This window comes from Camelina sativa, chromosome 14, assembly GCF_000633955.1.
Source record: "Camelina sativa cultivar DH55 chromosome 14, Cs, whole genome shotgun sequence".
Lineage (NCBI taxonomy): Eukaryota > Viridiplantae > Streptophyta > Magnoliopsida > Brassicales > Brassicaceae > Camelina > Camelina sativa.
The window spans coordinates 5,175,258-5,202,544 of NC_025698.1; the positions used below are offsets into that span (position 1 = coordinate 5,175,258).

Genomic DNA, 27,287 nt, shown 5'->3' on the forward strand with positions numbered 1-27,287 from the left:
GTCACAATGGGCGACTTCAACGTCGAACGAGTCCTGATCGACACCGGGAGCACCGTCAACGTACTATGCTGGCAAACGTTAGAAAAAATGGGCGTCACACCAGACCAACTGAAACCCGAAACTCGAACGCTGACGGGCTATGATGGGGTCGCTAAGATGTCAATGGGCGACGTAAAACTACAAGTACGAGCTGGCGGAGTGACCCGGAAGACTAAGTTCGCAGTCATTGATGCACCTCCGATCTACAACGCCATTTTGGGGGTACCGTGGATATATTTGATGCAGGCCGTACCATCGACCTATCACCTCTGCCTCAAATTCCCGACCACCACAGGAATTTGCACACTTTATGGCGACCAAAGGATAGCCCGAGTGTGCTCTGTTATCGAAAAAAAGCAGAGGACGGCGGAGAACGCATAGCAATTACAGAGCGGGGACCATCTTACCGGTCCCCACAAGCCGGAGCGGGATCGCCTCAAGTCTCCGGAGTGTCAAATCATACAGGCAAATATAGACCCCTACGACCCCTCGCGCCCAATCTCTTAGTTGTTGGGGTAAGCCGAACCCAGAGTATTTATTTCGCACCAAACCTTTAGTTCGGATGGTATGGTAAGCCGAACCCAGAGAACAATTTCGCACTCGGGCCACCGAACTAAAGTAAAAAGGAGATAAGTCGAGCCCAGTATCTCGCTCTCCGAGCAAACACACTTCGTTTAAAATTCATAGCCTGCTTTTGAGGCTCTAATCGATTTTGTCTACCGTCACTTAATAAATATTGCCTGATGTAAGCCGGGAGATGTCTCGCTTCTGGCACATTTTTGAGAATAAAGTAGCAAAATAAATCTCTTATTATTACTGTAAAGTTTTATTGAGATTTTACGATAAGCAAAGTTCAAGTTCGCCTGCTATATTGCAGTTGCATTTTATTAAAATTATCAAACGAAACATCCTAATTCCAAACTGATGCGCCATTCGCAGCAATCTCGCGAATGCTCATCTTGAGTCGCTTCGGCATTGGCCATAATATTTGCAACCCAGTCTTTTCCCAGTCCTCGGAACGAGTCTCCAATGCTCTGGCCTTCTGTTCGGATTCATCAAGCAGGTCAGTAGTTCTTTTCCTTTTCGCCTTGAGTAGGGCGATCTCGGATTCCAGAGTCCTCAACCGTCGGTCAATCCTGCCTTTCTTCATATGAAAGTACTGAAGATCTTGAGTCAGTTCTTGGTGAGTACCCTCAATCTGCATACGCAAAATCAACAACGGGTTAGTACGAAGAAGACAAATTTCGGTCGTTTATAAGGAAAGCAAAAAGGAAAAGAGGGTAGTGGCTACCTGACGGAAAAAGGCGTCGGCCTCGGCAAGCTCGGCACCGATTGTACGCCGATTAATGTAGAACGGCTTAACGTTGTCGAGAATGAAGTCATCGATCAAGACAGGGTCCATGTGCGTCGGTCTCCAATCTGATTCCCTTCGGCATTCGTCGCAGTACGCAACAAGACATGGCGGCAAAACAGCTATCTTGTCGAACCCATTCTTAATCCAATCCTTTGGGTGAGATTCTAGCATCTCGAGTTTGAGTAGCAGATCTCGCTGTACTTGTTCCGATGCGGCAAGACGATCGCGATATTCCGTATGGCGATCTTCCACCTCATGAAGAAATTCTTCCAGTTCGCGCCATTCTTCCGGTTTCACGCGGAACATCAACATCCAGGGAGCTCGGATGTTCGGGTAGTACGCCATCCCCCTTTCGATAGCTTCGGCATTCGAGAACGTCGGCACATCGTTGCCAACTAGTGGGGATTCCACGCTGCTAACCGAGCTTGACATTGTCTTGATTGAGAGTTCTTCTTGGGATGTTTAATCCGTAGGCAGCGCCGGATAGATTTATACGAGTATTGGGAGGAAAATCCTCTTTTCAAAATTGGCAACTTTCCGTGTAAAATGGTAAGAATGCAAATTTATCAGTTTTTCCTTTTATGGTAAAAAGAAAAATTTCGGTAATTAAGTCCCTAAAGAGAAAATGGGCCGAACAAGTCGACAATGTTTTACAAGGGTACTCAGACCCGTAGGATTAACAACAAAAGAAAAAGAAGAGAAGGAAACAAAAATACAGCTAAGTATCATAGGCACCGGTCAAATCGGCCTGAAAGCTATCGGCATTAGAACCGTACGGATGTTGGACGGAGTCCGGAGCCGTCGTTCCGGGGGGGGGGAAATCCATAGCCGAGCTGATCCGGGGACATGTTGAGATCTTTTTCGTTCAGATCAAGGACATCGATCGCCTTGACAGTCTCCTCGGCTTCGGAATTTTTCTCGTCAATCTCCTTGATTCGTTCCGCCGGAATGATGGCCCCATTTTCGACCAGATATTGTACAGTTTCCTGTATCCCGAAAGCTTGGTTTAGCAGATCTTCCAGGGGACGAACTTTCTCCTGTTCGAGTAGATAGGCCTTGACCTTATCCAGTCGAGTCTGCGCTTTCATTGTTGTTCGCTCCACCTTCTCCCAACGATCCCGTCGAAGTCTCTTAACTTCGAAGTTGAGCTGAACCTTTAACCCGTCGCATGATTCCTGCAGTTCGTTCTTCTCTTCCTCGAGAGTAAGCGCTTGGGAGTTCAGTTCACTAATCCTCAGTTCGGAGTTGGCGATGATACCATCTTTCTCGGCAACAAGCGCCTCGAGCTCTTTGATCCTCGCATCCTTGGCGTCGCTGGCAATCCGGATTTGCTCTGCGCATTCTTTCACCTTTTCGAGCTCCAATCCAGACTTCTTACTGGATTTGGCACGCCTATCGTATAATTGAGTCAGCGTGTTCATCTTGGCGGCAGTCTGCAAACCCGAAGAACATATGTCAGTTCACCCGCTGAAATTTCAAGCAAATTAAACAAAATGTGAAAAGAGTGAAATGGGAGTTTGATGTTTAGAATTTCAAGCAAATTTCATCTTGGCGGCATAGCATTAGGTGGCACTCGGCGACATCAAGGAACACCTGTTTAAATTCAAGTTCATCCGCCGACGGAAGGATTCAACTGGAGGTCTTCAAGGTTCGGAAGAGCTCGCTTGAGGCTTTGCGATTGGTCACCAGAGGGTAGTCGCCGAAGTAATGATAAGAGAAGCGATCTGTCTTATCATTTCTCCTTTCCAGGCGAAATCGATCGGCAGATTCCAATCCGTCTTCTTCCGCCGAGCGTTTGCGGTTCACTACCGGCTGTGGCTCAGCGACTGGGTTATCTCTGGTTTGCTTCTTCTTCTTCTTCCTTCTTTTGGATCCAACTTCAAGTTGCGGGACATCCTGTTCTTCGATCGAAAGATTGGCATTCTCTAAGGCCAAATGGAGAATATCTCCTTCCGCGACATCGACTGTGTTGACGTTTTCTCCAGAAGCCTGAGTAGGGTCGACGTCGGTCTGGTCCGGGATGGGATCGACTTCGGTTCGACCCTAAGATGGGTCGATGTCGGCTTCAATGGCAGCCTGAGTGTCGCGGCGAACGATCTGGAGACTGTCCGATTCAAGGAAACGTGCTCCGGTAGGTTTACGCACTTTGTCCTAGTGACCTAGCAAAACTTAGGAACGTCGTCCTGGGTTTGCCCATCGCTGTTTCGACACGGATACGGGTGATGAACTCCCACTGACGATTGTTTCCGGTTAATAGAGCGTCTCTGACGGGACGGTAGTTTGGAGCTAGCCGCGTCGCGCAGAATAGACGATCTGGAAACATGACACGAAAAAGTTAAAACTGGTTAGAGGTGCCGAAGTCAATTAAAACGTGCTGGAAATATAAAATCTACCAGGATTTTCATTCCACACTCTCCGATGGAAACCCAATGGGTTAGCGAGTGAGTACTGATCGACGCGGACGTAGAAGTAGTGGTTCATCCACTTCTTGAATTTGCTCACTCTTTTACCGATAAGGAAATTGTGCGCCGGCCTTATATTCTCTTCCCAGCGGTGTAGACTCTTTGATAACTTAAAATTGGATAGTTGTTCAAAACATTGAACTCCAATATTGACCCCGACTTTGGCTGCTACAGTGAGGGCAGCCATAAAGTTACAAATAGCTCCGGGGACGAACTGGCAGATCGCTATCCTGCGTCTTTGGGCGTAGAGAGATATCAACGCAGAGATTGGGAATAAGAGGCGACATTCGGTAAAGTAACATTCGTATAGACATATATACCCTTCCGGAGGGTTCCAAGGGCGTTGGTCCTCTCGAGGAATCAGAATTGTGACTTCGCTGTTGAATAAACCACATGAGTTCAGCATGTCGTTCACGGTTTTGGACGAACTCAAACTCTTTTCGCCACCAATCTGTCCTTTATGGTCAAACAAGGGATCGATATCCTCGATCAAGAGTCCTAAGGGAACAAACCGATCTTCTTCTTGTGATAGTACGCCATGAGTCAGTTCGGTGCTTTCCTCTTCAGGACGAACTGGTGGCAACGGCAATACTTGTGAAGATGAAGTTCCTGCTGAACAGCGAACAAGGTGTGGTGGGACTTCGGAAGCCGATCTACTCGACTCACCGATCTGCGCAGAACGCTCTGGGTCGAGAGTTTTCCGCCTGGGAGATCGACGAATTAGCTGTTCGCCCTCGACTTCTGGCGAAGAGATGGGTTCTGATGTGCTTGCCATATTCTGAGTTCGGAGAGTGCGGAAGAAAATCGGAACTAACAAAATAAATAGGAGAGAGATCGGAGCAGATTACCTTTCGTTGTTGACAGAAAATGAGAAATGACGAAAGGGGAGGCGTATTTATAGAGTCGAGCGGGTGGCAACCCTACGAAGAGAAATTATGACCTATGCGACTCTTCGAATTCCGGGCTAACTGATGTGATGCAAACGACACGTGTCGTCCGAACAATTCGCGGCGAAATGACGCGAGAATCCGGGTAAAATCAATTAAGTTTTCATGGATTAGATCGGATATTCTTTTCCCATAGTTCGAAACATTCGAATTGAATCTCGAATATTCGGAACTGGGGGGGACTAATTGTTGGTGCGGGATTCAACACCCCCGACATACCGAGCTAAACCAGAAATACTAATTGATGATTTAACCGGGAAACCGGTTAAGGGCTTGATTAGGTCAACAAGAAGTCAGTTCGGCCAAAGCGTAGCCTTGAAGAAGAAGGAACCGACTTCCACTTCGGCACGGCGGCCGACTGAAGCAATAAGGCAGTTTTCCATATCTCACTTCGTCCGCTAAGGAAAGTTAATATATTGTGTAATCTTAGAACATGTATAAAGAAGGAGAGACTTCTCCATTGTAAGGCATCGAGAATAAAAGACAATAATCGAGTTCTCCTCTTATTCTTGGCAATAAACCCTAATTCTTTTGAGTTCTACTTCTTTACTTTCAATTCAAAGGCTTAAATCTGTTTTCTAGAAAGATAACTCTATTGAATTTGTTTCCCTCCTTAAACAAATTCATCGTGGAAACCTAGTTTCTACATTTTTTTTTCCTTTTGTTGTCGGCGACATCAATGCACTTTTAGTAGTTGAAGACTCTATAAATGCTGGTTTCGTATTTTATTTTTCCTTTTTTACAGTATTTAATTGTTATTTTCAAATCAATATCAACAATAATTGTTATATAGCTACAAGATTGATGTCACATGATGTTTTTCTTATCAATAAAAAAAATTGTACTCAAATTAACGCATTGTATTCATTTATAGTAATCAATTTTTAATAAGATATATCTTCATTGCCTATCATCAACATTATACAAATCCAAATTTCGTCCTGTAATAAACTTTTTGTGCTCGTCCTCTCTTGTTTTGAATTTTCTAACTGGAACCACACCAGTGATATATAAGATAGATATTAAAGAATACGTATTACTTATTAGGTTGTTTTAGACTTTCGTTTAATCTTTGAGTCTTTTATGAGTTTAATACGTTACGTATTTAATTAGAATAATATTTAAGTTTCAAACTTGATGACGTTAAACAATCGTTTTCTCTATATTAAATAAAGAAAATAACATTAAATAATCAAGCATGCCAAACTAGATTCATTCTTTATTTATTTTAGAAGACCTCCAACTGTAACACACGACTTTCCAAAATGTCAATGAAGTCAACCTTCATTATTGAAAGGTGAAATAACATTGGTTTAACTTCCGACCAAATCTCTTTAACCGGAAATAATCAAAATTCGAAGAGACCCGAATCAAACCGACCTAAGAAACCCGAATGGCTGAAAAAAAATTCCAGATTTTGAAAATCAAAAAGGTTTCTCAAAGAACCCCCAAAAATCCAAACTCAATAAACCCTAATCAATTTTTTTTCTATTCTTGAACAGACCTCTCTGCTTCCTCTGTACAGTCTCTGGTGCTTTTTCGTAGCTCGGTACGAATTTTTCCAGATTCTTCAAGCTTTCCTAATCAGTTTCTGAGAAAGAATGGATCCAATTGCTTCGGTGTTTGAGAAAGTTAAGAGCTTTGCGAAATCGAGCCAGGATTTAGTATCCCGCCATTTCGGTCCTTCTCGCCAGAACCCGGTAAATCTCTTCATCCATCCTCTTTGTTTGAAATGGTCTGTAATGGCCCTAAAAGTAACAACCTTGGTATCACCACCATTGATGTTATCTCTTAACTTTAGCTTTTAAAAACCCCATCTTTAATTTGTGTGTATCTGCATTGTTGTTCTGAAATGGTTTGGGATTTGTGTTCAGATCGATATCTTGAAGCGATTACAAAGAGAAGCATTCTCGGATTTGATGAAACTTAGAGATAGACAAGAGAAAGTGGAGCGGATCATCTCCTCGTATAAATCATCTAAAGGTGGTCCGTTTCAAGAGACTAGCACTCATGTGAGAGGTGAGGTTGATGTGCTTGGAGCTATATTGCTGATTGGTAACACTGACGAGGAGAGTTTCGATAGAGAAGGAGTGAGACCTGGATTGCTTTCAAGGTTTGTGTTTGAAACGAGTCTTAGGGAGACAGATAGGCTTGTGGCTGAGCTCGTTGCTGGATACAAAGGGGAAGAAGGCAATCTCAGTGATTTCTCAGGGAGCCAGCAGTTGTCTTTAGCTAAAGTCTTCTACAGGGCAGATATTAATGATTGGTTCTCTGCTGTTGCTATTCCTGTTGGTGCCCATTTCAGAGATGTTGATGCTGATATAGTCTCTTCTTACCAGGTATCCATCTTCTGTTGCAGGTTTTTATTTCTATATTGGTTGTGTACTTGCTTTTATTATATTCAGCATTCATATTTTTTGGATCATTTAAACACCAAAGGGTCAATAGTTGAATCTCAAAACTGATTCCAGATTCTCATTGATTTAGTTTATAGTTTGGCTTGATGCATATAACCTTAACATAGCAAGCTTGACGGTTTTAAAGATAGAAACTCTAAGCTATACTATTTCGATGGTATCTTTTAATTCTCACTTGAATCTCTGCTAATGGCATGTTAGATTCTTCTTCATGGTTTTTTCTTTACCACTTCTCATAAATTATTGTTATTGACGAAGCTACAAATACATCTTTGACTTGCAGGGAATGAGTCTTACAGAAGTTTCTGAACTCGGACCACCTCTTTTAAACCAACATAATGGTAGTGCCATAGGGTTAACAGTCAGGAAGGCAAACATCACAGGTTCACTGGCACAATCCATGTCAAACCTTGAAGCTGAACAGGGTTTAATGGCAACGGAACGTTGTTTCAGAACCTTTGGGCAAGTAACTTGCCACATTCGCAGAAGTTTGAAACTATCTCTATTCGGCTGTCACGAAATTTTCACACCGTCTAGCAACCGCCACTCTGCTGGAGCCATTACGCTTCCAGTAAGTTTCCTAAGGCGCCATACTGCTGTGGAGCCTGAATCATCAACACCGCCTCTGGAGATGAGCAGAAGCGTGAATCATGTGTCGTCTAGCTCCATTGCTTTGAAGTTAGACTCTCTAATGGACGAGTCTACAAAACTAGGGGGATGGATTGAAATTCAGAATTCAAGAGCAAAGCAAGTGAAATGGTCAGTGTCTATTACAGACAACCCAGAGGATGAAGTGGGCTGGGGCATGAGTGTTGGGGGAGTTGTTGATGGTTCAAGAAATCATGATCTGTTTCAGGTGGAATCGTATCTGAAATTCAACATAGGCGGTCGGTTTAGCTTAAGTCCAGGTCTTGCTTATCACACAAACAGTAATGGAAGAACCATAGGTCTTATGCTACAGTCTCACTGGTCGCTGTGATCTCAAGGTTATTCATTACATGTACATTGATGGTTCTATTTACCACTGACTGCATTTTTTAGGGTAAAAATAAAAAGTGTCTAATGCAGCTACCATTTTTGTGCCTTGATGGTAAAAGAGTCGGAATGTTTATTGTCTATCGTCTCTTATAAAAATCTTTGTTGTCTTGTTAGTAATTGTTTACATCTATGTTGGAATAGTACACCAACTTGCTTCTTTTATTGTCATGGTAACAAATGGCGTAATGCTTTATGCTTAGGGAGAACTAAAATAACTGAAGAATTGATTGATCAATGATTAGTATGTCTTCATTGCAACCTTACATAAGTTCTGGCATTTTCAAGTAAACGTGAATTAAAGAATTCTTAAACAGTATGTCACTTTACATTGATTGATGTTGAGAGCTATGTATGTTGTGACCTTACACCTATCATGAACATACAAAATATCTAGACTTTTCATTTTTCCGAAGTCAATGACCTTATTCCCAGGACTTACTTCATACAATAATGAAGACATCTTTGACGCATCGTCCCGTGTAGTAATGTGTTGTTCGATAGAGACCCATGACCCATCTGTTTAATCTATACACGATAAATTTGTTTGTTAAAGCTTTTACATTTATTTTAACTTTCTGTTCCATTTCAACTGACCATAAATCGAATCTTTTGTTCAACAATATTATATATAATTCAAGAATAACCTTGTTTATACGAAGTTGTTTCTTACAAATTTACAATCACACTTTCCTACGATAAGACCTTTGATTTGATTGTACATGACTAGTCCAATTTCCGCGAAACATCTCCTTACGTGGATTATTCTGGTACATGGATTTTTTTCACAGTTCTTTTAGACATTTCATAGAACACATTTGTGTGCTTCACTCAGATCACTGTTAACTAAACAACAAATTCCAAAACCAATTAGCTACCCACAAAAGCATTTGCGAACTAATCCAACTTGAAACAGATGAACGACGGCTAAACACCAAACACGCGTTGCTTTGTATAACCATTAAAAGAGTGTGAACAAAAGAAAAGTCAAAAAAGTAATATTTGTTTACTAATACTATAAAATGTAAAGAAACAAGTGTACTCTCGACAATGATAAACAACGACCCCATTTGAAATCGCACTAATGCAAGTAGTCCTCTCACTTTCAATCGTTTCCTCCAAATTTCACAGAAAAGTCAAGATTGGTGGTTTATTCTGAATTTCTGATTGGTGGGCTGTTCAATGAATCCACCAAACATATTATTAGTATTATTATTATTACTCCCACCAGAAAACAAATCTTCCTTGAAAGAAAAACAAAAAAACACTTACATCAATTTCTCTAACCTAGTCACAAAGAGAAAAAGACTAGTAGTAGTTTACTATTTTTACCTCTCTTGTAGGAAAAACAGAGGAATCACTCTGTTTCAGAGAGTTATGGTGGTTTCAGTGAGCATACGTCGTCGTTTAGTTCTTCTTCTACTTGCATTCACTTGCTTCTCTCTCAGACTCTGTTTTGGCCAGGACAGGATCACGTTCTCAACTCCGATCAAAGATTCAGCGGCAGAGACCCTTCTGTGCAAAAGTAGTATTTTCAGGTTTGGTTTCTTCACTCCTGTTAATTCCACTACTCGGTTACGTTATGTTGGGATTTGGTACGACAAGATTCCACTTCAAACTGTGGTTTGGGTTGCTAATAAAGACACACCCATCAACGACACTTCCGGTGTTATCTCGATCTATAAAGATGGGAATCTTGCGGTCACCGATGGTAGGAACCGCCTTCTATGGTCGACGAATGTTACGGTACAAGTGGCTCCAAATGCTACTTGGGTTCAGCTAATGGATTCTGGGAATCTTATGTTACAAGATAACAGAAACAATGGCGAGACACTGTGGGAGAGTTTCAAGCATCCTTATGATTCTTTCATGCCAAGAATGACTCTTGGAACCAACGGTATAACTGGAGAGAATCTGAAGCTTACTTCTTGGAGAAGCCATGATGATCCTTCAACAGGGAACTACACAGCTGGTATAGCTCCTTTCACGTTCCCTGAGCTTCTAGTCTGGAAGAACAATGATATATCGTGGCGTAGCGGACCGTGGAACGGTCAGGTTTTCATCGGTTTACCGAATATGGATTCGCTTCTGTTTCTTGATGGGTTTAATCTCAACAGTGATAACCAAGGCACCATTTCAATGTCTTATGCTAATGACTCGTTTATGTATCACTTTAACTTGGATCCTGACGGAGCTATATATCAGAAAGATTGGAGTACTTCTATGAGAACTTGGAGGATCGGTGTAAAGTTTCCATTCACAGACTGTGATGCATATGGTAGATGTGGTCCATACGGGACCTGCGATACCAGGGAAAACCCGCCTTGTAAATGCGTTAAAGGGTTTGTACCAAAGAACAGCACAGAGTGGAATGGAGGGAAGTGGAGTAATGGATGTGTGAGAAAAGCTCCATTGCTGTGTGAAAGACAGAGAAATGTTAGTAATGGTGGTGGTGGTGGAGGGAAGGCAGATGCGTTTTTTAAGCTGCAGAAGATGAAAGTGCCAGTCAATGCGGAACGGTCTCAAGCTAATGAACAAGTTTGTCCTAAAGTATGTTTAGATAACTGTTCTTGCACGGCTTATGCTTATGATAGAGGAATCGGATGCATGCTTTGGAGTGGTAACTTAGTTGATATGCAATCATTTTTGGGAAGTGGCATTGATCTTTATATTCGAGTTGCACATTCAGAACTTAGTAAGTGAAATATCTCTAGTGGTACGGTTCTCACTTTTTTTGTTCTCTTCAATTTGACTTCACTGACTTATATTTTCTCACCAATTCTTATAGAAACACATAGCAATCTAGCAATTATGATCGCAGCACCTGTGATAGGCGTTACGCTTATCGCTGCAGTCTGCATTCTTTTAGCATGCAGGAAATTCAAAAAGCGTCCAGGTTAGAGTTTTGTATACTTATACATGTTGGCTTCAGATTGTTTCTTTTATCACAACTTGTTTGAGACATTGATCATTTTCCTTAGCAGAGCCAGTGAAAGATAGAAGTGCAGAGATATTGTTTAAAAGAATGGAAGCACTTACAAGTGATAATGAGTCTGCTTCTAACCAAATCAAGCTTAAAGAGCTTCCACTATTTGATTTTCAAGTGTTAGCAACATCCACGGATAACTTCTCTTTAAGAAACAAGCTCGGTCAAGGAGGGTTTGGTCCTGTTTACAAGGTAAAAGCATTATACAAGAATCATTCTGTAAATGAAATATTTGTATGTATATAAATAATCTCAGCTTAAGTGATTGGTTTATGTTTTTTCTTCAGGGAAAATTACCAGAAGGGCAAGAAATTGCAGTGAAGAGGCTCTCAAGGAAATCAGGACAAGGACTAGAGGAACTCATGAACGAAGTTGTTGTGATATCAAAGTTGCAACATCGGAATCTAGTGAAATTACTTGGATGTTGCATTGAAGGTGAAGAAAGAATGTTAGTCTATGAATACATGCCAAAGAAAAGCTTGGATGCATATCTATTTGGTAAAACCTTATATCACCACTGTTTTTAACTCTGTTATATACCATTTAGGCTTTGGATACTAATGATTTTGCTACCTTTTCTCAGACCCATTGAAGCAAACGATTCTTGATTGGAAGACTAGATTCAACATAATGGAAGGAATCTGCAGAGGTCTTTTGTACCTTCACAGAGATTCAAGACTAAAGATCATACACAGAGATCTAAAAGCTAGCAACATTTTGTTAGATGAGAATCTAAACCCGAAGATATCTGATTTCGGACTTGCAAGAATCTTCCGAGCGAATGAAGATGAAGCTAACACAAGAAGGGTTGTTGGAACATAGTAAGAATCCATTCCTAAATACAAAACATACATTTTGGTATGCGGTTTTATTGAAAAATTTGTTTTTTTGCAGTGGCTATATGTCACCGGAATATGCAATGGAAGGTTTCTTTTCAGAAAAATCAGACGTTTTCAGCTTAGGGGTTATATTTCTAGAGATCATTAGTGGGAGAAGAAACTCTAGTTCTCACAAGGAAGAGAGTAATCTGAACCTTTTGGCTTATGTAAGTGTACAAAGCAGTGTTTTGTAACTTATGGCTAATTAAGCTTTTGAAACTTACGTAGAAACTTGGTTTTTACAGGCATGGAAGCTGTGGAATGACGGTGAAGGTGCCTCTCTAGCAGATCCAGCTGTATTTGATAAGTGTTTTGAGAAAGAGATAGAGAAATGTGTTCATATTGGACTGTTATGTGTGCAAGAAGTTGCAAATGATAGACCGAATGTTTCAAATGTGATTTGGATGCTAACTACCGAGAGCACGAACCTCGCTGGGCCGAAGCAGCCTGCGTTTATAGCAAGAAGAGGAGCTTCTGAAGCTGAATCTTCTGACCAGAGTAGTCAAAAGGTATCTATCAATGATGTGAGCCTCACAGCTGTAACAGGGCGTTAAGCTCACCAAGCCAATTTCAGTCTGTTTATATACATAAATATGTAATATATACGTTTTAAGTGACTCATATCTTTACAAGTTTTGTTATTCTGCGTTTGTTTAATGGTTAGATTAATGAATAAGAAATGTAATTCAGAGATTCTTCTTTTATTCAACTGAGATTTGTTGAAACTTGACCTATTCTTAGATATGATCAGATCTGTAGAATTAACTAACCTGGATTAAGAAACTGAACCTGAAGGAAAAAGGAGAAGAACAAAAATCACCCATGTTCTTGAGAAGCCACAGTAGGTTTGTCTTGAGAGAAGAAACGAAAACACTATTATTGGTATTGTCTTTTGGGTTGGTTTGCTATAGTACATAGAAACAAACGTGAATAGTGGATAAGTTTTGACTTTTCATGGATTCATTAACTACACAACAACCTTGACTTTGTCTGCACAAAATTATTCTAGAGCTGCCAAGAAATTTCATATTTGTGTTTTGCTTTTTAGCAATGGTTTTATCATTAGTTAGATTTTTTTGAAATCAGTACTTATTCCTGTAACTTAGCCTATATAGTTTTCTATTTTTATACAAAAAGAAGTAAAACATTTGAGTGTTGTTTTAAATTTTAACGACCTTGGATATCGGAGAAGGTAACATCATTAACAGAAATACCAGTTTTCTCCTTGAGCAAAGCACCATTTTCCCCGCCTCTTCGCCTCGCGGAAGTAAAAGCTGGATGCTTCGGATTTGGAAGATCAATGGCGCTTTGACCCAACATGGTGAGAACAGAGGACATGTCTACTCTATCCGAAGCGATTTCTTGCACACAAAGCAACCCAATTTGTATGCACTTTATCATTTCGCTCTCATTATAAGTCTCTTGATTCATTAACTTGTCTATGATCTCTGTTGCTTCACCGCTTTCCCATAGATCCCAAATCTACAACGACGAAGAAACATACATTTGCTTATGTTCTGTTTTTTTCTTCTGTTTTTGTGAAGAAAATGCAGTGTTTTTGTTTACTTACATGTCCGACTAGGTTTGATGATTCCTCGTGGAAAGCACTGTTCTTCTTTCCTGTTATGATCTCTAACATTAATACTCCAAAGCTGTATACGTCGGATTTAACAGAGAACTGGCCCTCCATTGCGTACTCCGGCGACATATATCCGCTGTGCAATAAGACATGAAACAACTTAAGGTTGAAAGATCTTGGACAGTTTTGTGGTGATTAGGAAAGACTAACTCACAATGTTCCAACGACCCGACTTGTGCATCCTTCGATTTGGTTCCCCCCGAAGATTCTAGCCATGCCAAAATCCGAGATCTTAGGGATCATTTCGCTGTCAAGAAGTATATTGCTGGCCTTTAGATCTCTGTGGATGATCCTCAGTCTTGAATCTTGATGAAGATACAAGATCCCACGAGCAATCCCGCGAATTATCTGCATTCGTTTTGGCCAGTCCAACTCCGCTCTCTTCTCTTCATCTAGCATGAGGATAACAAGAAAGAAACAAGAAGGTTCAGAGTCTAGAAATGAAAAATTTGAATCTGAGTTAGAAATGGTGAACGTACGGAATATGAAATAGTCTAGGCTCTTGTTTGGTAAATACTCGTAAATCAACATCTTCTCTTCCAATTCAACGCAACATCCTAAGATCCTCACGAGATTTCGATGCTGCAACTTCGATATCAACTTGACCTCGTTCTTGAACTCTTCCATTCCTTGGCCCGAGTTTCTCGACAACCTCTTCACCGCTATCTCCATACCGTTCTGTAACACGCCCTGTATAGAAAACAAAAGAAACATTCCTTAATCTTAATAGATTTATTTTTTGGAGGAGTATTGATGAAGATGGGTTTTGCCTCTTCCTTACCTTATAAACAGGTCCAAAACCACCTGCTCCAAGCTTGTTTTGGGAAGAGAAGTTATCCGTTGCTGCAGCTATTGTGTTAAGATCAAAGAGAGGTAACTCCCGGTGTCTCGCCTTGTCCTGTTCAAAGCTGAATGATTCTTCAAAATCAAAAGGTACCGGAGTGAACGTTGCTGAAGAGCTTCTATGCCTGTTATACTCTGCACTTAAGCATGTTTTCGGTAGTTAGCTGTGAGCTAAGGAAAAAACATATGAGGTTTAAAAGCTACATCACTCGAACTTTACTTACTTCGTCGCTCCCTTATGAAACAGAACAAAATGACCATTAGTAACATTACGGCTGCAATCAAACTGATAAGAATCAGAAGGACTCTCCTCTTCCCTGATAAGCCATTTCTGTTCCACAGCGCTGAAACAAGCAAGAACATAAATGACATGTTTCTTTTTTTCTCGTTGTTAAAATAGAATGATTGTTTTATAATAACCAAGAAGAACTTGAAGAATAGATTTATATATGTACCTAACTCTTCTTTGTCTACACGTATGTAGAGATCTTGTCCGGAGTTCAAGTATGTCCTTGTATCCAACATACCGCCGTGCCATGTCAAGCATCCTATTGCTCCTCTTTTACTTTCGTGGTAAGCGCTTGCGTAAGCAACACAAGAACAGTTCTTCAAGCACCTCTGTTTGCAATCCTTCAATGTTATGTTCATATCTACACTTGCATCTGATGTGTCGGGAATCTTCATGCGCTTTAGCTTCACAAACCCGTCCTTCTCACTGCATATTGAAGTTCTGTTTTTCTTCTTACACCCACCAGAAGAGTCCCTCAAGAACCAATGCCTTGGAATGATGGGCTCAAAACCAGGTAGGCATATGCACTCGAACATTTTTGAGCGAATGGGATCGCAGTAACCGTTAGGGCCACAATGGGCGTAGTTGTCGCACTGCTCTTTAGGAACTGACCAGAAATCGTTCCATCTCTTGTCCCTCGCAATCCATGTGAACCGGTGCATGGTTCCTGTCTCGTTCACCATGGTTCTTGTTATGACTGAAGCATCTGTCACACCATAGGTGAAGGATACTTCGTCCTCATTATTCACAAAAGAGTTATTGAAGATATAACCTATTGGCATTTCAGGCACACCGCTCCACCTGTGCCCGGTCCATGACCCCATACGCCACCAAGGGATAACACCTTTGTACAGGATCAGCTGTGGAAACCCTCTACGTTCCATCCTCAAAGTTAAGTCTCCAGAACCAGGGTCCTCATGAGATCTCCATGATGTCAGAAAGCGATCCAAACCGTCTTTTCGTGTGAAACCTAATCTCATAAACGGAAGAAACGTGTCTGTAGGGTAATAAAAGCTCTCCCAGAAACTTCTCCCTGAGACTGGATCAAGCAGAACAAGGTTCCCTAAATCAGAGAGTCTAGCAACTAAAGTTGTTTCCAATATACTATCTGAGACTTCAGTTGACCAGATAGGCTCTGTTTCATTGTCGGATGCATACACACAGAGATTGCCTCTGCTGCTGAACTTTACCAGACCGGATGTGTCATTAATAGGATGGTCTCTGTTTGCAACCCATACAACAGTCTGTTGAGAAATTTGAGCATACCAAATCCCAACATACCGGAGCTTTGAATCCCCAAGACTGAAGAATCCAAATGCGAATTTCTTACCTACAGAGAGTATGACATCACCATCTACCAAGGACTGTCTTCTCATGATCATATCAACGGAGATACAAGATTGGATGAGGAAAAAAAAGAAGATAACGAATAAAATCTTCATTTCTGTGTTTGTTTTCTGAGCAAAGGAGTTACTGAAATGTATAAATGCTGTGCAAGTATTAAAAGCCAAGTGGATCAGACATGAACTGTAAAGTTCTTCTTCTGTCTTTTTTGAACATTGATCAGTCACGCCCCAGTTCTGGATATTTCTCAAAGGTTGGACTTTCAACTGATTCATGTGACTTAAAAAGTGAGAAAGTAACTGAAAGAACACCACAAATAATCACTAGTTACGTACTAAAATTGGAGAGTTTTTGTTGGGATTGCGAAAGAAGACTAACTCATTAATATGTGTTTTGAGTAACTCCTATGATTACAGATTACATAAATGTGTGTGTTCAATGATTGGATTAAAAAGCAGCAAATGTATTCCAAATAAATTTTCTCAGATGCTCTGTTTACAATACACATGTTCTATATATTTATGCGACCTCATACAATAACCTTACCAGATTCTAAATTTATAACTTCTTATCCTATAAATTACTCTTGCATATACAGATATATAACTATATATTCTGTCAAAGCTAAGGTATGTTTATCTCACTTACAGAGCTAACGTCCTGTTATTTCTGTGAGGCTCACATTGTTGATCGATGCTCTTGGGTGGCTTTGTCCCGAAGATTCAACTTCTTTAGTGCCCCTTCTAGCAATAAACGCGGGTTGCTTTGGCTGTGGAAGGTTTGAGTTCTCACTACTTAGCATCCAAATCACCGTTGAAACGCTCGGTCTATCATTTGCGTGATCTTGTACACATAACAGTCCAATGTGCACGCATCTGCGTATTTCATTTTCAAAACACTTTTCAAGGATGGCCGGATCCACGAGAGTGGTAATCTCCCCATCGTTCCATAGTTTCCATGCCTAGTAAAAAGAGAGAGAAAAAAGTTTGAAGAATGTTATATAATAGCTTTACAAGCTTAGCAAAGGCCATGATTTCTAATGAAGTGGACTTACATAAGCTGAAAGATTTAGATTCTGCTCATCATTGTAGAAGCTTGAGTTTCTTCTCCCACTTACAATCTCTAAGAGTATGACCCCTAAGCTGAAAACGTCAGATTTCTCTGAGAACAATCCTCCCAATGCGTATTCGGGTGCCATATAACCACTGTGAGTTTATGCTTTTGTCAGTTATATCAATAAACATAAAACAAAAGTTCAACGGAATTTGTGTACTAGTTAGTTAGGGTGGGGACTCACTATGTTCCAACCACTCTAAGGGTGCTTGCTTCATCCTCATTCCCCCGGAAAATCCTGGCAAGCCCAAAATCAGATATCTTCGGGTTGAGATTCTCATCTAACAAGATATTGCTGCCTTTTAGATCTCTGTGTATGATCCTTAGTCTTGAATCTCTGTGAAGGTACATAAGACCTCTGCAAATCCCATCGATTATGTTAAACCGCTTCTTCCAGTCAAGAATTCTTTGCTTCACCGGGTCTGGTTTACACAGCAAGGAGCACACAACATGAGCATTAGCCATCAAGGAAATAAAGACGGAACAGAGTTAAGCCAATGTTAAGCTACTACCAAATAGATATGCATCCAAAGAATTTCCTGGCATAAACTCATAGACCAGCATCCTTTCTTCTCCTTCAATGCAGAATCCAAGCAATCTGACGAGGTTCCGGTGTTGCAACTTAGAAATCACGACCACCTCATTCACAAATTCTTCGAGTCCTTGTCCAGACGTTTGTGATAGCCTCTTCACAGCGATCTCTTGCCCTTCTCGTAATTTCCCCTGCAAACGAAAGTCTTAACTCCAGGATCAGCTTGTTTAACCACTCGTACCAATGAAGCAGAGAATTGTTTACAAACCTTGTAAACAGAACCAAAGCCTCCTTCCCCGAGCTTGTTTGTGATAGCGAAATTGTCAGTTGCTGCAGCTAATATTTGATACTCGAACAATGGTAGCTCTTTAAGCTTTTTTTGATTCACACGTATTGCTCCAGGCTCATTATTATTTAAAGCTTCCATCCTCTCAAATAGTAACCTTGTGTTTCTGTTTTTCTCTGTTGAATTAATTGAAAAGCAATACAACAATAAGTAAACTTTTCTTCCAATCTCAAATATTTATAGAGACATAATTAACTATAACTCTGACCTCTGCGCTTAACCAACTTCCGCAGTGCCAACAGAACAATCACCGCGACAAAAACTGTGCACCCTACCAACGTGATTGCGATCACAAGTGATCGATTGCTTGAGGATTCTACGAAAGATTTGGTGAGAAATCTACCTGAACTATTATACTGTAGTTTTATGGAAATGGGGATACTGATACTTACTGAGCTCTGAACCTGCCAGACGGATGTAAAGAGGAACACCAGAGCCCAAATACTGCTGCATATCGATCAAGTTTCCGCTCCAAAGAAGACAGCCCATCCCTTGGCCGTAAGTGTAAGCCGTACAAGAACAGTTTTTCAGACAGCTTTCAGGACAGTCTTGTTCGCTGACTTTATATCGCTGTGGATTGTTGGGCACCTTCATCTTTATCAATCTCACAAACCCATCACCCTCTCTACTTCCATTATTGTCTCGTCTCTCGCACTGCAACGGCTTCTTTCTTACGCATCCCCGAGTCCAGTTTCCTCTGTTCCACTCCGCATGACTACGCGGCTCAAACCCTCTAATGCACTTGCAAGGTGGATCTAACCGGGATTGACAACTGGCGAATTGGCCACATTTACCATATATATCACAATTTGATGGAAACAGTATCCCGGTCCTCCATTCTTGCTTACCCTCGTTCCAGTATTTCTCCACCACATACCCATCGGAGTCCAAGAAAAAATGGAACAGCGCGTCATGATTGGTATATGACATGGAGACGGATCCTTGGTTGTTATTATCAAGGGTAAACTCGTAAAGATTGACGCCGAAATTCATTTCTGGTAGTCCAATAAAGTACTGACCATTCCACGGGCCGCTACGCCACACCATAAAATCATCTTTCCAGATGGCAAGCTCCGGAAATGGTAAAGGTATCACACCAGCAGAGTAGCGACCAGGCGAAGGATCAAAACGGTTTTTCCAAGATCCAAGCTTAAGGCTCCTCCCTGTTCTTGAATCAGTAGAAACTATCATTGTTGGCAAGAATGTATTTTGAGGATGCTGGAAACTCTCCCACAGAATCTTATCTCCACTGTTTGAAATTCCTTGCAGTACAAGGTTCCCTGTATTCAGAAGCCTTGCATATGTGGTGTTAGCAGCTACTGGTTGTGAGAAATATGTCGACCAGTGAACCCGTCCGCGACCATCCTTAATCACGAGATTCCCGTCTTTGGATATCACAATCACTCCTGAAGAGTCATTGATCGGGCTGTCTCTGTTTGCTACCCAAACCACCGCAGGCGGCGTAGAAATTTTATTGAACCAAATTCCTGCGTAGCGACCCGTGGAGTTAACCGGACTGAAGAAACCAAACCTGAAGGTGCTGCGATTGGAGACGAGTGTCTCCGAGTCCTTGAGCTCGCTAGAGAACGAGAAAACATCCCCAGCAAAACATAACCTTAAAGAGCAAAAAGACAATGTAACAATAAGAAGGAAACGACCCATGTGTTCTCTCTCAGGCAATCGCTTATAGCCAATTTATTTTTCTCATAGAAACATGGAGCTTCATTTATCCGTATTTATATGTCCAAAGAGTTGAAAAAACTATTGACTACAAGTCAATTTTCAAATCCATTTTTATCGTTAGTACCGACAAGCCTCACAGTTGACTATTATTCAACTATGAACATTACTAAAGTGTAAGAGAAGATATGAATATCATTTCGAACCGTCAAAGACGTTTTTATTACCAGCTAAATTCAACTTCCAAGAGATATACAAGACCATTCAAATTCTTTTAAGTGCTTTTTCAAAGACATACAACAAAAGTCATCGAATCCACTCATCCCAAATTCCACAGATCCCAAATTCCACAGAGTTTAAAACAAAACCAAGGAAACAAGACCATACTTGCAACGAAGATCTAGAGACACCCCAAACCCCCAAAAACACAACAATGAAGCGCGCTCAAGAACACAAACCAAGGGCATAAGAACGCTTTCTTTTTCTTCTATGTCTCCTTAGGGGAGGTCTCCTTCTGCATCATGGAAGCATACGCAAGATCAGTCATCACAGATAAGTAGTGACTTAACATATCCAGACATCACTGAGACTAAAAACAAAAAAAAATTACAAACAAGCAAATCTCTTGCATTACAATAGATGCATATGTAGTTTAATTGGTCAATTACATCAAGAGATCACTGAATACAACTAAAGGCAATGGTATGGCTCAAATAATCCAAATACACATCTCAATCACCATGAACAAACCAGTAACTTAGTGAACCTTCCTATCATTCAAGCACTAGCTGAGAAATATGACCGCTAACAAATTTCCTTATACAAAACCTTAAGATTGAAGGTAGTATTAAAGGTCAAAACTTAATATGAAACTTAGTCTCAAGTAAAATGAAATTGACCTGCATTCACAAAGTCAACCTTGCTTGCTGCTGTTACTGCTTGTCGGAAGCATCATGGTACTCATCTTTCTCTCCCTCTTCCTCAGCAACCTCAGGAACTGTATGAAGTTTATCACTTTCTACCAGATTCCCAGCACCATCTTCGCTGAATCTCTCATCTTCTCCATCCTTATCATCAGGAAATCTAACAACAACCACAGGACAAGCACAATGGTGAACTGAGTAATCACTGACACTCCCTAACCTCCCTTTACTGCTCCGCTTCGTAGCACCGAATCCTCTGCTACCCATAATCAAAGTGCTTAACCCTAACCTCTCAACCTCCAAACAAAGCCTCTCCTTCATATCGTGATCTTTCACGATATGGATGCTAAACGAAATATCCGCCTCAACCAAGGGCTGAGCAACGTCACTCGCTTTCTTGTTCGTGAAGATATCGAAATCGTCCTCAAGCTTCTTCTGAGACTCAACGTTCTCCGGATCCCACTGCGGCGACAAGTCAATGGCGCCCCAATCGGCGCCGTAAAGTACACTAGTAGGTTGAACGTGGAGGAGAACGACGGCGTCACCTGATCGGAGATAGTTCTGAACAGCCCACTGGACTGCGTAGGCACTCTCGTCGCTCAGATCGACGGCGATACCGATCTTACGTTGTGCTCCAGCAGTAGGTGTGCCGATTGGGAATCTGGGAGAAGACGGTTGCACGGTCATAACTGTAGGTGATTTCCGGTCGGATCTCGGAGATTTTCCCGGAGAAGACATATTTCTCAGGCGATCAAAAGAGCTTTGGGTTTGACGGTGGAGAACAGAACAAAAGAGAGACAGAGACCTTTTCTATGTCTTTTGTTAAGAGCCGTTCGTTCGATTTAGATGGGTTTTAAGATCGAACGGCTGTAAAGATGGGAATAAATCTCCGTTTAAATATCAGATAAGAAACACCTGAGTTGGTTTATAATTCACTAATTTCTTCAAGAATCAATCAAATCTAAACCAGACCCAAATTATAAATGGTTTTATTTGGTTTTTAAAATTCTAAATCCGAAAACCCACATCAGACAGAAAATCAAAATCCTAAAAATCAAACTCCCATTTCACTCTTTTCACATTATTTTAATAATTCATTGCGAAATAGTTTTAAATTATTCTAATTTGAAAATCAAAAGTTAAAATTTTTTTTTAAAGAAAATTAAGTGTTAAATTTATAGAGTAAGTGTAAATATATTGAACTTTCAACACCTCTAAACCAAAAATGATAATAAGGATGAGATGTCAGTTCAGTTACTTTTTACAAATTTAAACTCTAACACTTAAATTCCTTTGAAATAAAAATATCATATATAGATAAAAACTGTTTATTCAAATATTATTTGCAAAAAAAAATTAAAATATAAAAATCAAAAGTTGAAAACTTATTGTACTATAAAATCTTATTTAAACAGTTTATCAAAAATACTATTTACCAAAAAACTTTAAAATTTGATTTAAAATCCAAAAATAAAAACAAATAACTTAACAACAAAGAGATAAAAGCCATGACTACAATTGATACTCAGATTATCCTTTTCATATATCATAAAAAGAAAAAACATATAAATATATTTTGCTTATATTTTGCATGTTTTTTGCTTTATTAATTTACTTTTTTATAATAAAGAAGAAATTAGATGTTAGGTACCCTTAGTGGAATATAAAGATAAATATTGCAAGTGATTGTGGTTTGTAAAAATAACATTCTTGACTTGTCTAAATTTTGAAAATATAGTTAAATCAAAGAAATGTTAGGATATATATATAATATATATATAATGATGTATATATTAAAAAAAAACAAATTATTCGTGATTCAGTTAAGAGCCTAAAAAATTCAGATTTAAATATGAGGATGTTAATTGGTAAATTCTATAAGAATTATAAAAGTACAAAATTAAAGATGTCGGTTTAACCTGCTCGAGAGTGGAGGAAATCAGATTCGCTTGAGCTACTACGAGAAAAATCAAAGCCAAGAGCTGAGTTTTGTTAATCGTCATTGTTAAACTGTCTGCCAGAGGCAGCATAAAGAGTATCTTGATATGCATCGATTCTGCAACGATACACTACTGATGTATCAGCGATGATGCGGAGAGCGACGGCCTCACCCTTTTGTGGCCCAGCGGTATTCCGAATCCACAAATCCTGGACCATAAATCCTGCTCCATCAACAGCTGCATAGGAATCTTAGTATCAGTAATCTTGTGACATAATAAATTTGTAATAATTAAAAGAAAATGGTGAGTTTAATGCTAAATGATCCAACATTAATAAACAAAAGCTTCAAATTAGTGATCAGGTTATGAGAATAAGCGGAGAAAACTTTCAACAGAGGACAAAGTCATGGAGGTTCAAGAGCAGCAGAGCAGAACCCAAACGTGGAGGCGGACAGGTATGAACACATGTAATGTGGCTCAAGGCACATTATCAGAATCAAACAAACAGTGTCGGCCCAACATTAATGAGGGCCCTATGCAAAATTTAAAAAATGTGTATTTTTCACCTATGACAAAAGTTATATGTTTTTTATAAAAGGTCACCACTTGATATTTTAAGGCCTTTTACATATCCTACAAATGAAAAAGACCTTTTAAATGTAAATAAAAAAAAACTTTATACATATCCTTAAAAAAATGCCTTTTGTTTAACAGATTTTTAAATTAAAAAGGCTTTTAAAATTTTGGGTCCGAATCTTTGGCTTCACTTGCTTCCCCTGTGGGCCGGGCCTGCAAACAAACATCATGTATACTCAATTTTTTTTATTTACCAAACAGTTTATCCATAATAATATTTACCACAAAACTTTAAAATTTGTTTTAAAATCCAAAAAACAAGACAAATAAGGTACCAACAGAAAGACAAAAGCCATGACAATAATTGATACTCAGATTATCCTTTTCATATATCATAAAAAGTAAAAAAAAAAAATGAATATGTTTTGCTTATGTTTTGCTTATATTTTGCATGTTTTTTTCTTTATTAATTTACTTTTCTATAATAAAAAATATGTAGATGCTAGGAACCCTTATTGGAATATAAAGATAAATATTGCAAGTGATTGTGGTTTGTAAAAATAACATTTTGACTTGTCTAAATTTTGTAAATATAGTAAAGTCAGAGAAATGTTGGTAAATATATATATATTTGAAATGATGTATATATCAAACGTTATTATGATGTAGATATTTGAAATGACACTGCAAATATGTATAGTGCAAATGAAGTATTATTTCATTTCAATAGTTATCCCTTTGAGAATGGAACTCCCACCACTCTTGTTTGACATGAAGGAGTTTGAGATATTAGAAGAAGAATCACCAAGAAGATCACTATTGTTGAAGAGAAATGAATAAGATATATGAGATTAACGTGAAGGTGTTTTAGTCTTAAATTTTTTTGATTAAGAAATGAAGAAGATGAAGGTCTATTAGCCTACAAAGTTTAGATTAAAAAATGAAGAAGCTGACAAATGAAGAAGATAAGACTAACCCGAAGGTCTGCCTACAAAATTATTAACCGGAAGGTCTCTAGCTTATAGCCAAAATGTTATTTACCTGCTATTGTAAGTTTCTATTGTTGTAATGATTAAATGATGCATGACGACAAATATTCTCATATGCACACCTAACTATATACTAATATATATATATATATATATATATATATATGTAATACAATTAATTAACAAGTTAACAACAATTAAATCAGACATGAAACACAGTACGTTTGTGTGTTTGAAAGAATGAAGTGCATAAAATTTAGTATATAATGAAGTGCATTCATATATAGAAAGAATGAAAAAAATGGCTTTGTATGATTGTTATAATAAAAAATATACGCAGAGCCGTGATCACTCGTGAAATTCATTAGAATGATGCTAGGTGGATAACCCATTAATAAATTAATAAATTGTTATACGATGATTCCATATTTCCATTGTTTTCACATGTAGTCGTAACCTCGTAATAAAAGTTTATCATAAAGTGATTAAAATTGAATAGAAAAAATAATGGTACCTCCCAATTCCATACTGTATATATACACATTAATTCGAGCTCATAAAGCGTTAATGTAAAAGAATTATTGATGAGATATTAATACAATTAATTACACCAATTTGTTTGCATGTGTTGGATAATGTTATGATATCACCAACTGCTCACGGAGTTAAATTCCACCTAGTTTCATTTTGACTTTTTGACATAAGTTACCCAATTCTGATGCAGACATGCAGTGAAACAAAAATGTACATTGTCATATACCATGTCACAGTGATCATATTATAATTTATACAAAACCCAATTGGTTGAATATGATACGACGACTACATGTGGAATCATCGTAAAACTTTAAATTAGTTTTTAATATGACAACTGTTTGAATCATCGTATAAATTGTTATACATGTAGTCATTTTGTATAATATGATCATATTATACCATGTGACAGTGATCATATTCAACCAAAACCAAAATGTATAAATTGTTACACATGTAGTCCTTTTGAAATTGTTATACAAACAGTTGTATATATGTTTTGAAAGGTTAATTTTTTTTTTCTTTTTTGTTACTATTTGTTTGACAAAAAACGTTTTCATCAGAAGGATAAGCACAATATTAATGGAGGGGTAGAGCGGCTGCAACGACAGCTAACATTTAGGACTGTAGTAAGCTATATGTTTGATTACATACAAACCTTACCGTTACACTTGATGATATAAAGACAAATTTATTAAGAGTACTATCTATCTAATATCTATTATATGTGGTGCATATGGCTAATGGATGATTATTATTATTAAAAAAAAGTTAACAGTTATATCCATGAATGAGTTAATCCTAAATTAGCCATATTTACATAGTTCTATTTCTTTACAAACGTTAATTAGTTGGGTGTTTGATTCACAAATCTTAAAAAAAGCGAGGGTTGTTTTTCTCGTTTTTTGTCCTTTTATAAAGATAAGAATTAGCTGTTGTTAAGAACTGTCAGATTGATGGGTTTTAACATCACGGCTGTAAAAGTGGGAGTAAAGCTCAGTTAAATAAAAACGGAAACACGTGATAATTCGATAAAAAAAAAATTTCCAATTTCTAGGGTTTTCGACCGATTGGGGATTTGAGTTGAACCCCTAAAAATAATTCCGAAGCTTCTCTGATTAATTTATGTTTTGGGAAGTGAAAAGAGATGTCACAGAGACACTCGAAGAACAACAATGATCTAGCCTACTTTATTTACGACGAGAAGAAGAAGCTAGGCTATGGAACTCACAAGCATTTGGGTAGTGGTTCTGGTTTGGGACTTGTTAGGCCAGTCAAGACATAATTAAGTACAGGATCAATGTCTAATGTGATATAAGCCCTTTTACAAGTTTTGTTTCATTCATTTGGACAGAAACGAATCAGTTTAATTGCCAACGATTTTGTTTTCGTTTCGTAGCCAAATTAGTACTATTAACAAAACGTATTCAAACGGAAAGCAAAGTATTAAATTAATGGAAGGTAGAACGAACGACTACAAAAAAACTCATAAATTGCTAAATCCTAATAACAACTTACACGTAAATTAAGATGCGATTAAAAACAATATAAAGTAGTAGTAGTCAGTCCTAAATTAGCCAAGTCCTCTTTCTTTAGAAACGTTATTAATTCGGTTTTTTATCGGTTCACACACACCTCATGTGACAATATATAAACTAAAACTTGTTTGATCTGTCACATATTGGAAAATGATAAATAAAATCTAAAATTAAGAAATACTATAGTGCTACTGTATAAATGAGAAGATAGGATAAGAAGAAGAATCATCAAGCACTCAATTCCACTAGTCGAAATATCTGATGTGGCAACAGCTGTACCGTTAATAATGACAGTTCTTCGTTTAGCTGGGTTTTATGAATAATTAATTACCCGCCAAATCACTCTTAACGCTTAAAAAAAAAAAGAAAAAAAAAAAAAGCAGAAAACAATAAAAACAAAATAAATACTATCAAAAGACGTTCCGGTTCGTTCACCAAAAAAGGCACAAATCCATTTGGAGGGGGAGAAGATACCAAAGTGGAAAAGCCCTAAATAAATCTCTCTCTCCCTCTCTCTCTTTTTTCATATCAATGGCGGATTTGGATAAACTAGAGAGTGGAGGAGGAGAAGGCGGAGGAGGAGTAATCGTCGACATTAGAGACGGCGGAGACGGCGGCGGAGGAGGAGAGGTTGAAGAGAGGGAGAGGCTGACGGAACTTGAAGGAATCTCTGTGTTGGATTTCGATCTGCTTTGCTCAACGGTTGCGCTTCAGACTCAGGGGAAATGGAGGAAACTCGAGAGCTACGATGGTGACGATTCGACGGAGGATGATTACGGCGGCGGCGTTTTGCGGCTTTGGGAAGGCGATGTTATGGATTGCTTCGAGGATCGTCATCTCTGTATCGAATCCGCCTGGTTGGTTTTTTTTTTTTTTTTTTTTC

At 39.0% G+C, this 27,287-nt stretch overlaps 7 protein-coding genes across 7 annotated transcripts in view; 4 read left to right on the plus strand and 3 right to left on the minus strand.

The window, feature by feature from the left end:
- Positions 7 to 420, plus strand: LOC104743230. Its single transcript, XM_010464337.1, has one exon. It carries the CDS (start codon positions 7 to 9, stop codon positions 418 to 420), a length of 414 nt encoding a protein of 137 aa, XP_010462639.1.
- LOC104739773 lies at positions 6,144 to 8,370 on the plus strand. The gene is made up of 3 exons (XM_010460222.2): positions 6,144 to 6,502; positions 6,677 to 7,141; positions 7,503 to 8,370. The coding sequence occupies exons 1-3, from the start codon at positions 6,404 to 6,406 to the stop codon at positions 8,196 to 8,198; spliced, it is 1,260 nt and encodes a 419-aa protein (XP_010458524.1). The 5' UTR covers positions 6,144 to 6,403; the 3' UTR covers positions 8,199 to 8,370.
- LOC104739777 (G-type lectin S-receptor-like serine/threonine-protein kinase At1g11330) lies at positions 9,316 to 12,845 on the plus strand. The gene is made up of 7 exons (XM_010460230.2): positions 9,316 to 10,949; positions 11,043 to 11,150; positions 11,239 to 11,432; positions 11,528 to 11,738; positions 11,824 to 12,061; positions 12,135 to 12,285; positions 12,364 to 12,845. The coding sequence occupies exons 1-7, from the start codon at positions 9,437 to 9,439 to the stop codon at positions 12,670 to 12,672; spliced, it is 2,724 nt and encodes a 907-aa protein (XP_010458532.1). The 5' UTR covers positions 9,316 to 9,436; the 3' UTR covers positions 12,673 to 12,845.
- LOC104739776 (G-type lectin S-receptor-like serine/threonine-protein kinase RKS1) lies at positions 12,586 to 16,516 on the minus strand. Its single transcript, XM_019235912.1, has 8 exons — positions 15,056 to 16,516; positions 14,825 to 14,944; positions 14,539 to 14,735; positions 14,237 to 14,447; positions 13,912 to 14,149; positions 13,689 to 13,833; positions 12,889 to 13,600; positions 12,586 to 12,693 (listed from the first exon to the last, which is right to left on the minus strand). The coding sequence occupies exons 1-7, from the start codon at positions 16,506 to 16,508 to the stop codon at positions 13,286 to 13,288; spliced, it is 2,679 nt and encodes an 892-aa protein (XP_019091457.1). The 5' UTR covers positions 16,509 to 16,516; the 3' UTR covers positions 12,586 to 12,693; positions 12,889 to 13,285.
- LOC104739775 (G-type lectin S-receptor-like serine/threonine-protein kinase SD1-13) lies at positions 16,708 to 20,017 on the minus strand. Its single transcript, XM_010460226.2, has 7 exons — positions 18,617 to 20,017; positions 18,433 to 18,540; positions 18,147 to 18,340; positions 17,859 to 18,069; positions 17,531 to 17,768; positions 17,288 to 17,438; positions 16,708 to 17,194 (listed from the first exon to the last, which is right to left on the minus strand). Exons 1-7 carry the CDS (start codon positions 19,884 to 19,886, stop codon positions 16,886 to 16,888), a joined length of 2,481 nt encoding a protein of 826 aa, XP_010458528.1. The 5' UTR covers positions 19,887 to 20,017; the 3' UTR covers positions 16,708 to 16,885.
- LOC104739774 (universal stress protein PHOS32-like) lies at positions 20,100 to 23,210 on the minus strand. The gene is made up of 4 exons (XM_010460225.2): positions 23,097 to 23,210; positions 22,747 to 23,004; positions 20,804 to 21,694; positions 20,100 to 20,418 (listed from the first exon to the last, which is right to left on the minus strand). The coding sequence occupies exon 3, from the start codon at positions 21,563 to 21,565 to the stop codon at positions 20,837 to 20,839; it is 729 nt and encodes a 242-aa protein (XP_010458527.1). The 5' UTR covers positions 21,566 to 21,694; positions 22,747 to 23,004; positions 23,097 to 23,210; the 3' UTR covers positions 20,100 to 20,418; positions 20,804 to 20,836.
- Positions 26,821 to 27,287, plus strand: part of LOC104739778 — a 2,601-nt gene continuing 2,134 nt past the window's right edge. The window contains exon 1 of the mRNA XM_010460231.2: positions 26,821 to 27,261. Within this exon, the coding sequence (XP_010458533.1) occupies positions 26,936 to 27,261 (326 nt within the window). The 5' untranslated portion in view covers positions 26,821 to 26,935. The remainder of the gene's footprint in view (positions 27,262 to 27,287) is intronic.